General features: G+C 40.1%; 1 protein-coding gene across 35 annotated transcripts in view; it reads left to right on the plus strand.

The window, feature by feature from the left end:
• The first annotated feature begins 5858 nt into the window (after positions 1-5858).
• cacna1aa (calcium channel, voltage-dependent, P/Q type, alpha 1A subunit, a) overlaps positions 5859-18569 on the plus strand; it is an 80308-nt gene continuing 67597 nt past the window's right edge. For 6 of the 35 annotated variants that reach the window (XM_044180469.1, XM_044180465.1, XM_044180468.1 and 3 more), the window contains exon 1: positions 5879-7931. In XM_044180469.1, the coding sequence (XP_044036404.1) occupies positions 7612-7931 (320 nt within the window). In that variant the 5' untranslated portion in view covers positions 5879-7611. Of the gene's footprint in view, positions 7932-18569 lie in introns of all 35 variants that reach the window. The other 29 variants (XM_044180493.1, XM_044180470.1, XM_044180472.1 and 26 more) reach the window with 12 other exon arrangements.

The raw sequence follows: 18569 nt of genomic DNA on the forward strand, positions 1-18569 counted from the left end.
TGCAGGCCTTCTCCTTGCTCTCGTAGCTCTGGGGTATGAGCACGCAAAGGGAAGAGTGGCAATAAGGAGAAAAGAGTGAATGCAGATGTTGCAGTTCTTCACCACTAGAGGGCAGTAAACACTATTGATTGCAAATCTACTCAGGTCATTGTCCCCTCCACCTGTGCTAACATCTGGTGAAAACTTTCAAAGTAAAACATTCGAAGAGGAAGTGTGTAAATGCAGGTGGACAAAACACTCACAAAGGTCATGTTTTGTAATGCTGGCTGTTGGAATGTGTTACATGGTGCATCCATTTGATTACAAGCGCCTGGATTTTGTTCAGATTAATAACTTCATTCTTTTTTAAAGTAATTAATAACTTAAATGTTCACTATGTGTCATACTTTAGTGACAGCCTCCATCATAATCAGAAATGAATGATAGTGGAATTAAATAAATAAGAACAAGAATAAAAGAAACCAATGAATACAGAATGAAATGATTAAATACAGAAAAAATACCATGTTGTCTTTTCTGTGTCCCTTATGGCCCCACATAGTGAAAGGTGAGAGATGGAGAACCTATTTAAAATATTTGAAGGGTTGAAAAAGAAAGTATGAAGTATGAAAAAAGAGAGAGAAGAGAGTTCTGAGAGCAGATAAAGTGGTGACTTCATCCTCAGAGATTCCCCCAGAAAAAACGTTGGCCTATTTACCACTAAGGACAGGTTACCACCCTCTCTCTTCTGCTCCCTCGTTTTACTTTGTTTCCATGGCAAACCCTATGTTAGTGAACGAGTGGTATACTAGGAAAGTGAGGCATCTCTTTTACACTCATAGGAAATCTGTGAAGCTTCAAACTGATGTTTATATTCTGTATCAGATAGATCTGATCTAAAAGGGGTAACTGTCAGGGAGCCGAGGAGGAGATCGAGAAACAGATGGAGAAAGAAGATTTTGCTTGTGCAGAACCAGCTGCGTTACCCTACTTACCGACTAGGTTAATAATTCTAGATGTTTAAAAATGCATTGTGCTTATTTCAGCAGGCTGAAAACTTCTTTTGTGGGTGTATTGCACTTTGATCTATCCACCATTCTCACACACTCCTAGACACATTTTGCTTTTCATACATGTGAGCATGAGCCTATACATGTAACATGCACATCTAAACACATCCACTGCATATATATACAAGGATTATTAGTGCTCCTTCTGTGAGCCGGCTGTTGGTCTCGGTCAGTGAGCATCCACAATAACACCCCCCCCACACACACGCACGCACACACACATACAACTGATGTGATGACCATTTCATTGTTGGATGCCATGTTGCTGCCCCTAGCGTTACATTCATCCAGCCATGATGAGTGTTTTGGGTTCATATTCTAATTCCCAGTTGGTGCACTCATTTAAAGCCTCTACGATTCACTGCATTATCATCGGTCAGCGTGTCCTGGAGGCATCATTATGCCTTCTGTTGAATCATGCAATTAAACTGAAAATCACCAGAAAAATACTTGGCAGTGGTCAGTTTGGAGAAATACATGTGTGGAACCTCTCTGCCATTACTGCACGATGATAAGCAGAAAAGAAGTCAGAAGGTAGTAGGATAATCTGAAGATTTGTATACATCATAAAATCATGAAAAATTAATAAAGTAGGACAGAGTGGTTGTTACTGTAGCACTTTGGCAGGAGAGAAATACCTCAGCACTGGTGGAGCACAGAGACAATATTTTTGTTTTAACATAAAGAATCATTTATTTGTAAGGGTGAGGGTTTGGGTGTAAGATTAACTTAAAGGGGAACTCCACTGATTTTACACATCAATGTCTGTTTACAGGCTTGGGGAGTACTACTGCATAGAAAAGTTGTCTAAAGCCTTTTGTGGCTCCACAGGAAGCTGCGTGAAATCTGGTAAATTGCCTCAAGTGATGTCACTTTTTATATCCATCCTGAGTCCAGCAATGTTATGGGAGTGAAATGCTAAACCAGTAGAGTGCTTTTTTAAATGAAGCTCACACAGTGAGCTGGACCTTTGGACACACACAGAGGGAGAAGGCAGTGAGAAGGGGGTTGTTGTCTAGCTGTGAGTCTGCATACCTGTCTCTGTGTATCTATCCTGTCAACCAGTCTGTCTCATGGGGTTCCACAGCCATCACCAGCTTAAGGAGAAACTGAAGCCTTACATGGCAAGTTCAGCTACTGACCACTGTCACCTACTCTTCCACCTTGCCTTGATTGCTGATTTTAGGCATGTGAGTTAGGTTTGGAGTACTGCATATGAAAGTACAGTATGGTTTCCCACATGCTCTGCGTCATCCCCGTCTGGCTCTGTCCATGGTCATGAACTGGCTGGTCTGCCAGCTCTTCACTATGTGTATGTGATGTATGTGCATGTGCTCTATTCATTCACTATATGATCCTATTATCCTTTAAAGTTTGTATCAATTTTGGTAACACTGCCTCTTTGCTAGTTAGACCCAAATTGGATGTTAAACTAAAACTTTTCAATTGCTGAACACTGGAATCTTCAATTACCTTACTTTTCACACTGGTTATGTAAAGATGTATGTTATGGCAATGGAATAGCATTTTTTCAACATATTGCAATATGCCATTAACTGATGTTTGGCTGTTATCAGACCAGTCTTGCAGAGGTTTACATGTGGGTCTGTGGAGGACCGGGTTCAGCAGGGGCGGAGTGCTCTACATGCATTCAGCCATTGAATTATTCAGCCTTATGAATCATTGAGTCACGACACTCCTTTTTAGGCCCTCGTCTCAGAGCTCCAGCCTCACAGCTACCCACTATTTGAACATCTGAAGAGAAAGGAAAAAAAACAGAGAACAATCCTGACACTTTTAAACTTTTGAGATGGAATGAATGGTTTTTAATCATGTTAGAGACTTTCAGTGGAGACCATGCTTCCACCATATTTAGTGGTTTATTTAAATTTACAAAATATAGGTGTATCATATAGGTGTATCCAAGTCTTAACATATTTAGCTTATAGGGTGGTAGCAAAGGTTAGGATTGTCCATTTTCGCATCATCCCCTTTTGATTAAAGTCATCAAAAGTTTAATTAATTTCTCCATCCTATTGTGCTGAATCATTACCTTTATTTTAGAAGATGTGGTTGCCAGTGCTACTGCTTTCAGCATCCAAACAGAATGTAAAACATTACCTGAAGTTAATCGCACATTTTCTTCTGAAATATGCCAATAGTGTACATACTGTAAATTCTATTAAAAAGCATGAGCATTGCCATATGATCTTAGAATTTTATTGGTATTACGAAGAGGACAGTGCATAGTAGAGAGTAAAGACATTGAGATTGACGGATTCAAAGTCATAATGTCATGGTCGCAGATACTAACAGATCAAACATCTTGTTACACCTACCTTCTTCTGAAACCCATTATGAACTTGTATACTCAAGTGTCGTTCATTTATTATATTTGTATACCGCTGTCTTAAAGAAAATGTTCTCCTTGTCTCAAATGAGGCACAGGGGTGTGGTTTTTGTCCTTGTCAAATGCAGGCTACAATTTACACTCACTCAAAAAGACACTGTTGTAGAACAAAGAAAGCCTATCATGTTGCATTATTTTTCTCAGCCAAATATGCTATAAATACACAATTTTTTATGCATCTCTCTCTCTTCCATGGAGACAGTGTATGTGTTCTTGTGAGGTAACAATGTTTTATGCATGGGTGGCCTTGGAGCTGTCGCTCTTCAGTGCTTCTTGTGCTGGCTGTGTGGAATAACAGGTTTGGACAGACGGCTGCTGCTCCTCAAAGGCTCCAGCTCTGAAGGGCAATAGATAATTTCACAGATCATCACACCCAAGTGTAAACACACACACATTTGTGAATACGCACATACACAAGATATAACAGCTTATAAAATTGGAAGACTTTTTTGAAACACAAGAATGAAATAAATGTCATATTTGCTCACTGCATCATGCTTTTAGTTTTGCTAAATGTTTTAGACAGCTAAGATGAGACAGTGTGTAACAAACTGCAGAGACCACTGTAACATGCAACATCATTCAAATGTAAAACAGTCATAAACTAGCACAAGACTAAACTGTAAGACATCATATTGTATATTTTTCTTTAGCTTTTTTATGGTGTTAATGTTTTTGTTTATCCTTCACAGTAATGCAATAAAGGGCTTTAAAATCTCTCTCTCTCTCTCTCTCTCTCTCTCTCTCTCTCTCTCTCACACACACACACACACATACACACGCGCACACACACACACATTACTGTCACCCCAGTAGCCAAGGCATGCCTAAAGTTGTACATTTTTGTTTTCTTGGTAGTAAAAGTTGTACATTTTAGCATCAGTCATGTGAGTATCTGTCTGGGAGCGCCTTGTCACAGCAATAACTGGACACAGACAGGCATGTACCAGATGCTTTCAAGAGGCAAAGAGACCATGGGAGTCAAGGTGGGGCTTGGTGGTATACCACTTTGGCTAAGGTTGCATCTCTCATCCAGTAACTGTGCTCAAGTGACAAGCTGCATGGGAGTCACCCATCAAACTGTCCACCACACAATCCTCTTCACGCAGTGGAGGTCGGCGTGTCAATGTGGCACAAGTTCTGTACTTGGGATTGATTCACTGGTATTATCATGATGAGCAGACTGCAGAAGGATGTTTTATAGTTTTTTTAATCATTATACTTTTTCAGTGACTATCTATCTATCTATCTATCTATCTATCTATCTATCTATCTATCTATCTATCTATCTATCTATCTATCTATCTGGTTCTCTCTCTCTCTTTGCTTATGATCAGGAATTATAATGTGTGTTCTTGCATGCCCTTGTGGTGGGGTCAGCCTCGCTCTCACGGCGGAAGCCTTGCTTAAGTGGACACAAAGTAAAATGATCCGTTTCTGACATATCGGATGGACGTTTAAGGTCGTGCTGTTATCGATTGGCGTTCGCACGTGCAAGGTTTCTCTCCTGATTCAGTCTCCTGGAGAGGTGAATTCATTCTCCCGGTCACCCTTAAATCTGTATATGTATGATCATTTCCCATTCACAGAGGCGACTATTTCTGGAGTCAATCAATTAGGTCACATAATAGATTGAAAGAATGTTGCCCTGTGGTGTTGTGATCTACAGCTTTCCTCTCCTCTTCCCTGGGGCTTAGCATAACGTGGCACCAGTACTTTACTCACGGTGTAGTTGTGAGTGACTCATGACATTCATTGAATATAAGACCACTCTTTGCTATCTTTTCCACTCTCTACCCAGAAAATCCAATAAAATCATCCTGTACAGTCAAACATGGAAATGAAATCGGTATTCATACTGAAACTGAATCTTTGGGGATTTCAGTTTGAAATTGGTTTCGCTGAACCAAACCAGGTTTGAAAACTCACTCACAGAATTAATGTATTGTATAGAAATGTTATCACAAGAAAAGAGACTGCAGTTCTTATTATCTCTCGACATTGTCCATCCACGTTGCCCTTGTTTTCTCTGTGTGTCATTGAAAATCTTTGCCATGCCTGGGCTTTAGCGCAAAGCATATGGTCGCACCTTGAACAGGCACCAGTGTTTTGGTGGAGCTCTGAGAGAAGCCTCGAGGAGAGGAGAGGAGAGGAGAGGAGACGGGGAAGAGGATCCTAGACTCGGTTTCGGTGAGGGAGGGAGAAGAGAGCTCTCTTCGTCCATTAATTTCCAAATGTCTGTTGCTAAGAATAGCCTCCCCCCTCCACCTTCCCTAACAAACACACACAGACTCGCGCGCGCACAGTTTGACGAGCATTTACTCTACTCACGCGCCCGTGCGCGCGCAATCATTGTCAGCTTGGGTTGCAGCTGTATCTTTGCACGAGCTGCATGATGCCAACACCCCGCCTCTCCGCCACACACGCGCGCATCTGGGTATGATAAGCATACTTACTAAGTCTTTATGAAACACACTCTTATACAGAGGTGGAAGGAAATGAGAAACACAGTCACACAGTTGCCGATGTCACCTCATCCTCCACGCCAACAGGCTATTTTACGCATTATTTAAAATTGATTTGGAGTTGGACGGTTTGAGAGGTCCAGTCCTACTGGCTTATAGCCCGAAGCAGCTTAAAATAAACAGGCGATAGACGATGCCTCAGTCCGTGACATCCGTCTGGAAGTTGGACGAGCTGCGTGCGTCATGTGCTGCGGCTGCAGAACCGACCAGGCTCTCATTATAGTTCACACAAACTGAAAGACAACGATTTCGCGCGCAGTGCGATTTATTTAATTTATAGGCAGACTCCGGCCTGAATTCCAAAGAAACAGCCGGTCCCCTCCCTTCCATTTTTGTCTCCATCCATTCACCGATCCATCTATCCATCCTTCCGTCTGTCCCTCTCCTCCTCCCCTTGGGGCCGCTGAACGAAGAGAGAGGAGGCCGTGAGGAACACTCTACCCTACTCCAATGAGAGAGAGAGAAAGGACGCGCTGCCAGGACATTTGGGCTTATCAGTGCGGACGAAGGTAGACTTTTCGGGGCGGGGATGGTGAGGGACTTTCTCGGCACTGCTGCACCTCGAACAGCCAAACCAAGATCATGAGAGGGTGTAAGACGGCGGAGAAGCGGCCGTCATACCCTTGTCTTTGACGACGCCGTCCGTGTGTCCCTTGCTCAGCTTCTGGATGGCCGCGCAGGTTACGGAGAGAAGATGATGGTTTCAACGGGGGAGGATGCTATTGAATTCGTTTGAGAAAATAATTTCATCTACAGCGCTCGACAACAATGACACCGACATTTCAAAGGAAAACGGTATTTTACTCTGAAATAAGACACATTGATAATAAATGTCACAATTTTCCTGGTCTCAAGGCTTGTCAGAGCGCACTGGTAAAACAACTGTAAGGTGGCGGGAGCCACATTATTGCCACACACTCTGCCAAACATTGCGGATGTTTCAAAAATAAATAAATAATAGTAGCTTTTCCCTTTTCAATGCCTTTTAAGTCTTAGGAAACGCGACTATTTCCAAAATGCCAAGTTGAACGTCACTCACGGCCGTAGCTATAGGCTGTTAATTATTTTCAGATTTATTTTCGACAATCTGATTTATTGAGGCCTGTGTGATATTAGAGGCGTTTAGACTGTCATTACATGCTGTCATGAGAGTAAAGAAATAAATCATCCAGAAAGGTGCAGGAGGCTTTGGTGCGCTCTGATATAGGCATGGACCATGGAGAACATGAAACATTCATGTTAACTCGCTACATTCTCCCCATGATTTCATGTTGGGGGCGAAATCTGCTTTATACGGATATAAGAACCGACTAAGACTGAGACACCCCACAGCACTACCCTACAGTGCAACCAGTCAGCCAACCGACCACACATTTAATTTCCTCACACCCACAATTTGCCGTTGGCAGAGACGCACAGAGAAGAGACGGTACATGGGCGTCCTCGTCTGCTAAAACCAGCATATACTGCTCGCCGGGTGCAGGTGTTCAGCATAAGCTTACAAGACAACCCGTTGTGCATATAAGACGTTCTGATCCAGATGGGATGTAATGTTGTGTGGCTGCACAGCTGAGCATTGGTCTCCTTCTCCGCTGCTTCGTGAAGATTGGCTTTCGGTGTCCACAGAATGGCGCGGTTCGGAGATGAGGTACAGTCCAGGTATGGCGGGGGGCCCGGTGGAGGGGGCCCGGGCGGCCGCGGTGGTAGCAGGCAAGGAGGACCCCACGGCCACGGACACGGACACGGCCACGGCCATGGCCACGGTCCACCCGGAGGACCCGGGACCCAGAGAGTGTACAAGCAGTCTATGGCGCAGAGAGCCCGGACTATGGCACTCTATAACCCCATTCCCGTGCGCCAGAACTGTTTCACTGTCAACCGCTCGCTGTTCATTTTCAGTGAGGATAACTTCGTCAGAAAATACGCCAAAAAGATCACCGAATGGCCATATCCTTTACCTGGCATTGTACAGTGAGTAAAAGCTGCTACTGTAGGCCCTGCCCGAGGATCAGGTAGGCCTAATGTGCAGACATATGTCTGACTGAATGGCTCACATTTTTTTCTTATGCCATGAGTTAAAGGCTTTAAGTTAAGTCCTAATGACAAATGTGTAACAAGCAGATGCATCAATAAAAGCCCATGCGAGGTAGGCTACAGGAGATGACAGAGGAAATGCTAGACATGTAATTTATAGTTAATTAAGACGAGGGGGCATGAACCAGCGGTCCTTTTTATGAGGCTGTTGATCACCATCAATCACATTTGTTAGTAATTTCATGTCACAGTCGCGTGGGACTTGCGTGATATACGTTTCATGTGTATGGTGTGTGTGTTGTGTGTGAGAGTGGGTGCGGGTAGGGGGTGTCTATGGGGCGCTGCTGGTTGCTGATGTCAGCATGTGCAGTAGCCTATAGGCCCAGCGCCTAGCGTAGGTATAGAGGAACAGGAGGGGGGAGAAAGGTGGGAGAGACCAAGAGAGAGAGAGATGAAAATAAGCAGGTACAATTTGTGTGTGTAAATATGTGTGTATCTTTGCAGTGATGCACACACAAGCTCCCATATCAGCATGATGCAGGTGTCTTTTTAGATATACATTTGTGTGTGTGAGAGAGAGGGAGAGAGAGAGAGAGCAGGTATGTGAGTGTGAGTATACTGTAGTAGGCTATTAACTTGTGCATTGACACAGTATTTAATTTTTTCCCCATTTTGAGCCTGCTGTTAAGATGCAGGTGTCACTGAATGAATGTGCCACCATTTCGAACTGTGTGTGTGTGTGTGTGTGGATGTACTACAACAAGTGTGACAGTGTTAAATTTCTGGCATTTCCCTGCATTTTCATCTTTCATGAAACCAGCACATATTGCACAAGGTTGGGGAGAAATAGCAAGTGATTTCAGTATTTTCATTTGCAGGATTTGTGTCTGTGTGAATGCATGCAAATGTGGAAATAAGTTTCTGTGTGAGTGTTAATGACAAGAGGGGAAATTGGAGTAATGATTGTATTGATCCATGCTGATGCTTAAGCGTGACATAACTACACAGACTAATTGGGCTGCTCTAGTGAAATGCAGGAGCTACTTATAGTACTTCTGAATCATGTCTATTCACCATCTAAATGACGTGTGTTAGTAAGAGAAAGCGTATTTGCGCACGAAATCTGATGTTGTAAATTCATAGATTTCATTTCCAAAATATCATACAGCAAATTAATAACTCTAAAAAAAATCTCCATGTAGACTTTTTATGAAGTAGTACATTTATTTTGAATGAAACTAGTCATTTGTACAATGTTTTCAAATGATGGATTTCTTACTTTTGAACAAAACATTTTGGAATTGGGGTGCCATTTTGGTTACTAGTCAGCTTGCTTACGTATCTCATACAGTGTTTCCATTTTAATAAAAATGCTGACCGGTTGTGTTTGCATGCTGATAGAAAAAAGAAATGTAAAACTAACTAATGGCATTGGCCACTAACTAGTGGCCAATGGTAGAGGGTATCCTGGTGATTTGATCCATGGCATGTGACATTTAAGGCAGTAGGGACTGCAGAGGAAACTATAGTTTTTCCCTACACTAGCCTTTGAAAACTACTATTTACTATTAATACTTTTTAAAGTGGCTAAAGGTGGACCTTATTAAGTTAAAGTTCATCAAACAACTTTCCTGTGAATGGCAAGTTACAATATACCTTTTTTACAGAAGACATTCTGACCTGTCACAGTAGGAAAAGCACAGGTGTAAATAATAAAACTAATAATGGCTGAATTCAATTTAGATGCTTCAGGTTCAGGGTATTGGTAATGTGTATGCTAGCTCATTGTCACACTGATGGCTTACTGGGAGCCATAAATAAAACAGAGCCATTGTTAATGTTATTAGTAACACCTGTGCTTTTCCTATTGTTACAAGTAGTCTGCCGTGAAAAAAGGCCTATGCCTCACTGCACAAACGTCATATAGCTGGTCCCAGATAGCTTTAAACTTCTTTAAGTAAAGTTCGCAATAATATTTTTTTTGTCTAATTATTTTATTTTTTTCAATCAGTGTATGCAGCAAGGGAAACATCAGTATCCTGTGGAGATGGGTCTGGTGAAGGCAGGAAAGCCCAAAGAATAGGGCTGAACTACCGTAAATGGAACTGTAGCTACTGTAATTGTAAACATAAATAGTAGTAGTACAATGTGTGTTGTATTGTATAAAGCTGTGAAATGAATGGGTTAAAAAGCGTTGTTCTTGATAAAATTCTTTATCAAATCTTTAAATAGCATTAGGTGTAGAACTGTAAGTATGTATTAGTTGATTTCAAGATTTCAAAAGAGTGTCAGATATTATTGTCTAAACTTGTAGCCGCAAGAGACAGACGAGGTTGATCATTTTTGTATAATGTTTAACATCTGTGCTCTGCTGACATTAGTGAGTCTGGTTGGTTTGTAGAAAATGTGGTCTCTGATGGTCTAGAAAGCAGCTGTTTTGCAATAATGTATCTATTTGGGATGTTTGCATTGTCTTTCAGGTACACGGTCCCAGCACCAACATAGAGGTGTTTGATACAATAACATGAACACTAGTACAATCTAATCTAATCCATCAGAAAAGCACTACAATAACTCCTACCTTTGTGCAGCTTATAATATTCAATATTTGTTGAGACTGTGTCAGGGTGTTGATTCAATTTATTGGTAATTTCTGATGCTGTGCTTTGTGGTGTTGTTGTTGATTGTAATAAATTGTGAGGTGTACTATAGTACAGCATTTTATCCCTGTCCCCAGGGAACAGAATCATGTCATACTGTCCCTCCTCCTTTTAACTTGGTCTATTGTGGGCAACCTTAAGTAGGTTTGAGATACAGATTATATTAATGTGTGAAAACTAACCTAGCTGAGGGTAGAAGAATGAACAAAATGGGTTTCATAATGAAATGCTATTTTAGACTTTCATAACATCCTTCAATTAATTTTTTTAAAGACAAAACCCACTACATCTTATGAAACTCTTTACTTCCAGTAAAGGTCTCAATAATAATCAGGTATTAAAACAGGACTGAGTTATATCTACCTGATTCATGTCTGACTGTCCTTCGAATGGTTTAGGTCCTTCTAAATTACCTAATGTGCCAAAGCTTGAGTCAGTTGAGGAAGTCCTCACTCTGCAGTAGGTGGTGTGATAATGTCCATATCAATCATAAGGTCATCTCACGTAACTCCAGACCCCACTGCATCATTGTGGACTGTGTCAAGATGTTCAGTGTCTCATCACCTGGTGTGCTTTCACGCAACTGGTTCAATCCAAACCTAACAAAACCAAACTGTGCTGTCGTAACATGGTTACTAATGGAACTTTCAGATCCAAAATAACAGAAAATTGATATTGGAGCAAGTGAAGGTAGTTTTGGACTCTAGATATACCATGTGTCATTTAGCTGTCATAACTGTAACATACAGTGCAACATTGCCAGCGAATAACCCTCAGAGTGGCACCCAGCAATTTCAGTTAGGATATCCTCACTGACCATCACACACATCAATGGGGACAGCAGCCATTTGGGTTTTAAAAAAAGGATTTTTGCCTCTATCCGGTAACATTTTGCAGATGTTTCATGCCTTTAAAGTGCTGCATTTGTGAAAACTGCATTTGAACCTCCATCCTTTCTTCATGCTGAGGTCAAAGAGAGGCTTTCTGTCCAAATCTTTCTTACCACAACAGATCCACACTAGCAATCCCCCCCACCAAAGATCACTATAAATAAAAGATGTGTACTTTATAGCTGTATCATGTTGGAAAAAATGAATATCAGGCTCATACTGGTAAACACTGGACATGAATGGACCCAAAACAAGACAGGAGCAAAATAAAACTAATATCCTTAATTTTAAGAGTTTTCTTCTCAGTGGTAATACAGTATCACTGACCGTTGGATGGTCAGCATTAAAGTAAGACTTATTGCTTAACATAATGAAGAAAAGGGCTCAGAGATATTAGCGGTATAGTTCATTAAAATATTCATTAGAACCTGCAGCCCACAGAAGTGTTACCAGATGCATGTTGATGCAGCATGAGATGAGCCTCAGTGGATTCACTATTCAGCAGAATTATGACCTGCGGCTTTATTTAGTTGTGAACTGACTCTGGTCCCGTGGGAGTACCATATAAATAACTATTCTCTCACATCCACATTTAGATACAGTAGACAGATATTTGGTTGTTTAATTAGAATTAGCATTACAGAGTTCAGGCCTGTTACTGTGCCATGTTCTTTTTTTTAAACAAGTGGTAGACAAATAGTGCCTTGTTAAATACAGTTAATACCAGCATTTATCTTTCTCAGTGATTGTGATAAACATACTGAACTTTAGACACATGCAGTAGGCTATATTGTTCACGTACAATCTGGGTACTTCAACTTAATTTAATTCCATTTACAAAAAATGCCATGCAATAAACCTAATTACAATTTGAAACATTTTTCTTTCAATATGTTTGTTGTAAAACCTCTTGTAGAGGCAGAAAATATTTCTTTTCTGGACTGACATTTGTTAAATACATATAGATTCACTATTCAGTTATTTTCAATCCCAACTATTGATACATTTTGATAATCATAATCCATTTTGTTCTTCATTTGTTCTTTCCAATAATTTAGTAGACTTCAGTTGTCTGAAGTTCTGAAGCACACAATGTAAATGTAGCCTATAGAATTTTAAAGAGCATTATGAAGCATCCCACCTACAGAGAATGCTTGTTTGAAATCATATAATGTAGGATCTACTGCAAATTTACGCATTATAATTCTTCTACTCTTGTGAGCCATTGTAGTAGGCTAGGCTACAGGTAATTCCGCCATCCTAAATGTTATTATTTGATAGTCATTGTTTGAATACTGGCTTGTACTTGGTAATTTACGGTAACTTTATCTGTGTGCTTTTGTCCCTCAAGCAAGTATGCGCGTGTGTGACCCGCCCCTCTCCTACTACGTACCCCATCAAATACCTCCCACATTGTAAAAATGTCGAACGATGAAAAAAAAAATTGCAACAGTATCATAAATTATGCCGGTGTCACCACAAACGTCGAAGGTAATTTACCAAGGCGAAGTGACGGCAAAGAGCAGTCAACAAGAAGTGAGTAACGCTAACGTTAGCATCTAAAGCTACTTTCAAAGTGCACAAGAGCCTAACTTCACCCAGTCAAAGGCAGTAACTGGGGCCATGGTTTTATTTACAAGGACATGTGCCCATATAGCCTACTACTATTGAAATTGGCAAAGTTCAGATGGAGGTCACTGACGCTGGAACTGATGTAACCATTAAAACAACTCCCAGTTAGCAACATTTCACTGAAAGATTCCTCCTCCTCGGAGACTAGGTAAAGTGTTATCCAGAGTATCACTGCTCATGTTTACTGTAGTGTGGCAGGATAAGTAATTTTCTGGGGCATTTAAAATTTCGTCACTAAGAGTCAAACTTAATAGACTAAAATTCATGCACAAGGATCCAAGCCTGTTGAATCTGAGCTGAGTTTAAATCACAGCTGAATTGTATGATATTGAATCCCATTTGAATCACAGTGTATCGTTCGAACTATTGCAGAGGGCATATATTATAGCGTATAACATAAATAGTAATTGTGCTGTGGTCCTTATAATGTGCTCAGAAATAATATATCATGTTACATGGTGGGGGAAAGTTGAAACTAAATGGGTCATCCTGTAGGACCTTAGAAATAAAATCCCCATTGGCTGTCCCACTGACCTTTGACCCTAAATGCCCATTTGACCTTGATGAATCCATATCCGATGTCATACACTGAAGTTACTGTAAACCATGTAAGCCTGCAAATGGATTTTCATGTATTCAGTTGTTTGTTGCTGTGTAAATAGGTATTAAGTGTCAGCTAAGTTCATAATGTGCACCTCTGCAGGACACTAGTTTTAGCATCCGCGAGCATGTACATAAACACACAAACACACATATCCCCCCCCCCCACAGACACACACACTACACACACACACCATATGGTGTTGCCTGCGTCATCAGTGTACACTTACGTGTGTTTTCCCCTGCTGTTGTAAATGGAGAGGAAGTCAATATATGTTCTAGCTATCTATTGTAACAATGAGCTCAATATAAAATATAATACAAGGAATTAAGATTAATCACCCTTTCATAATCATAGTGTGTGAAAGGTGTTAAGTTAGAAAAGTTGTTTAGAATGTTCTATAAACATTATTAGTTTGTGCGTACTGTACATGCCTTGAGTTTTGTGTTCATGTGCTTGTGAGTGAATAGCAGTGCCTTAATCTCCTAGTTCAATATCTGAACTAGGAGACCTATATGACTCAGAATCAATGAGAGCTCAAATGACCATTCAAGACTAGTGAGTTTAATCTTTTGACTCAGATGTTTCTCTGAGCAGTCAACCTCCCACTTCAGTGTCTTAAAAATATGTTTTGTTTGTGGTTAAAAAATACAACATTTCATAAAACACATTTATTTGGCACACTGGTCTCCAGATCATATATTTGATTCCATATTTTACAGTAAGTAAATTTGCCATTGTATTAACTACATACGCATGTTGTCTTCAAGACAAAGGATGGGATTCCACACTACAGTGCCACCACTATTACTAGTTCTACTAATATATATGAAGATGTGTCAATCATAAAGGATTTTAGTATAAGTAAATTGTTATTGACTGACCTTTCCTGCTGTTGCTGACAAATGCAGGTTGGTGTGATGTGTTGTATGTGTTACTTCCTGATTGCCAAGGGCAGCACACTAACATTTTTCAGGTCCATGAGTGTGTCTGAGTCAGTAGCAGTTCTTGTTTCTCCACATATTTACCATACCTGACCAGGCCACCACAGAGAATAGTCAGGTCTCTCATCTCCTTTGCAACCATGCGAGTTGGGTCCAGAGACACACATAGTTGGGGAATATATAAGTGATTAAAAGAGACAGACAGGGAGAAAGTGAGACACAGCCAGGAACAGAGAGAGAGAGAGAGAGGGAGGGACTGTGGTGTTTTTGGGTGGATGTAGAGTCAGTGATCTACGTTCACTGCAGAATCTGAATTATTTATTGGCCTTTCTCCAGCTTGCAACTGTCAGCTGATAACTACACAAACTTAATATCAGCTTAGTTTGTGTGTGTCTGTGTGTACAAGATGTGTGTGTTTGAATGCATATGTGCTTATTCATTTGTTTACAAGTCTATCACAGTCTGTGGGTCAGTCATTCTTATGCTTCCTATTTTTTCTCCTTTCATTTGGAAAACATACTTACACATACTCTCTCTCTCCTCAATCTGGTCACATTTTATCTTTCACATCAGGCCAGCCTAAAAATAACAGGAGCTGCTTGAAAAGAGCACTTTTCAGTAGCGATACACTGCCCCCCCCCTTCAACCCTCTATCCTCTTATCGCTCTCCAGTTGATGTAGATACCTGATTGTTAGGAAAGTTTACAGCATTATCATCAAGGAAAAAATAAAAAGTTAAAAATGATTATTTCTTATTTGTCTTGGAAATATTTGGTAAGGGGTTAAATGCTTTAACTGAAAGGTAGTTGTGTATATGTGTGTTTATGTGCTTTGAGTAAAATTAGCTTTTCTAAAGCAGAGGAAAGGAAAGAGAAGAGAGAGAGAGAGATGAGGTAGAAAGCTGTTTCTGCTGCTTCTAATGTGCAGCTGGAGTAGAGAGACAGAACAGAGAGATGGACTATTGAGTGACAGAAGTAGAGAATGGAGGGGGGAAGTAAGACAGAGACATTATAACATTATAGAGAGGGATAGACTAATGAGACACAATGGAGAGAGGGAGAGAAACAGAGAGAATCAAACTGCCTGTCTGCATATAAATCATTTAACACAAAGTGGTGGAGAGACAAACACTCAGGGTTGGCCAGCTACACCGCAGCCAGAACACACACACAAACCCTTTTTTTTGTTGCTTAGGAAGACATTGCATTGACTAACATTTATTCCTTAGAGACTTACCCTACCATAACAGCTACATGCCTAACCTCAATCATAACACTAATCTTAACTAAAAACCAGTCTTAACCATAAAATTGAATGGTTTATGGTCTGGGGGCTAGTTTTTTGTAGTTTTGAGGTGAGTTCCCATAATGTGACTGAACAGATTTTCATCAGCACCTACTACAACTACACACACACACACACACACACACACACAGTGTGAGTGTTACAGTGAGTTTCAGCTAATGCCACCCTCCCCCAAACGCAACACACACTTTTTCTCTCTCCTCCCCTTTCCTTCCCCTCTCTCTCTTCCTCTCTCTATTCTCTGTCTCTTTGAGTGATAGGAAGTGAAGTTTTGTCATCTCCTCTCACGTTTCACTACCTGTACTTTTTCTCTATCACTCAAATCCAATCCATCATTCTTTCTTTTTCGCTCTCCTCCCTGCCACTGCTGTTCAACTCGCTCTCCTCCACTACGTCTTGTCCTCCCTCTAATTGGCCGCTTCCGCCTTTTGTGATGCTAATTTAAAGCATTTGTTTGAAGTTTTGGGGATATTTTGCAGAACATCCTGACAGCTGCAAGTCTTGTTTAGTTTAGTTTGCTCATAATTGTTGACAATAAGAAGTCCATGTGTGTGTGTCTGTCTGCATATGTGTTACGATTCCTGTTCTGTGTGTTTGTGTGCGTGTGTGTGTGCCCTCTGGGCTTAATCTGCCTTCGTCATACCTTTGACTGTTTGGTAATAAATGTGTGAATTGATCTGTATCCTGAGTCCCTATTTGCATACTTGGCACTGGGGTTTGCGTGAGCATACACATGCATGCACAAGTACAACACACATAGACCTAGAAACTAAATTGAGCTTATAAGCAAGCCTAATCTATTTAGGTTGTTTTTCTTCATTTTTTTCACACTGCTGTATGTCTTTTTCATCTGTAGTGTTGTCTTTGGAAAAAGTGACCTGATAAGTCAGTCGATATTTTTAAAATAATGAGAATCTGGTCATTTCTAAGTATTACACTCTTTTTTTTTTTAAACTAAGAACTTTAAACAGCAACATCTTTACTATATATCTTCACTTTGTGATATTGATCATCGGCAGAGCATTGTTTTACCTTTACCTTGTCTGGGTGTGTCTGTGTGCATGTGTGTGTGTTACTGAAATATATCCGTCTGTCCTCCCACAGTTTTCTTACATTATAGAGGTGGAGGAACACTGAGGTCATTCGAGGTAGTGAAGAATCTTTTCCCTCCCTCTCTCTCTTTCTGTTTCTGTCTGTCTCTGCCTGTCGCTTTTTCTTCCTATTTACAAGTTGAATTGATATTTTATTCACATTGCACAGAAAGTAATAAGTTGCACAATGTGAAGGGCCTCATAGATGAACTCAATAGAAGCATGCATTTACCATTCAGACCATTTGCGTCACAGTACAAAATTGTTTTGGTATAATATTTTTTACAAAATATTACAAGCACTCTACATACAGCATTTAAATGCATTTATTATCTGAAATTAAATCAAATCACTGAAGTTTTAAAGTTTTATAATAAAAATCTTTTACAACTTTTTGAAGATGAAACATACGTCGTTTACCTTTTGAGACCACTGTTGTGTAATTTATTTATTTTTTTAAAGATTATTTTATGAATCAGGTTTTAATACATTAATGAATTAGAATTAAATTATTAGAAGGCAGGTATGTTCATTTATTTAGGATGCATTTTGTGATTTTTGACCTCTGGTAAGCAGAAAGTCTCTAAGACAATCTTACAGCCACAGAGCACTGATATTCCATTGACCTATCCAGTTTTTTGGCTAACATGTTGCCAAATGAAATGTAAATGTATAGGGACTGGAAGTGCAATGAAGTGCTGACAAGGAATGGTTAATCAACAGCAGCTCAAAATGATATACTGTTCTCAGATTGTAAATTGATCCTCTAAAATCTGATAAATGCACCGTGCTAGCTGTTTTTTGATATACTGCAGATGGGTGCCCTTGTAACATATATGGCAATTCAGAAATGGAAGCATAATCAATATGGAAACAGGCCGCTATGTAGCAACAAGGGCATAAATCACAGTAGAAATATTGTTATCAACAGCTGATGGCAAAATTTGCTAACACCACTGCCTCAGTCAAACCTTGTGTGTACAGTTGTTTTACAAGACATTTAGTTAATTTGGTACAGTGTTAGTGCATTACATCCTTTTGGACAAGGCCTACATTTTAAAATCCCTTTTCTGACATCGTACTTTGGATGTAGTAACTTTCACCCCACAGAGATCAGTGTAAAGAAAAAAAAATCATGTTGTGCAACATTTTGAATTTTGTCAATCTTGTCAAGAACATCACAGTCCTATTGTCACATCACACCTTGCATTGCCTAAAATTACTTATAATACAGAAAACCTGGCAGGCAATTGTTATGGTGCCAGAAATCCATTTTGTTAGTCTTTAGTCAAATAATATTGAAGACCTATCAGAAAATCTGATATATGTAGATAAACATCCTGGATTTATTTCTTGACCTGTTGGCAACAGATCTAGTGCACGTCTAGTGTTCATCCATGTTTACTGTATGCACATTGAATAGAAGAT

Source organism: Siniperca chuatsi, linkage group LG21 (genome assembly GCF_020085105.1).
Source record: "Siniperca chuatsi isolate FFG_IHB_CAS linkage group LG21, ASM2008510v1, whole genome shotgun sequence".
Taxonomy (NCBI): Eukaryota; Metazoa; Chordata; class Actinopteri; order Centrarchiformes; family Sinipercidae; genus Siniperca; species Siniperca chuatsi.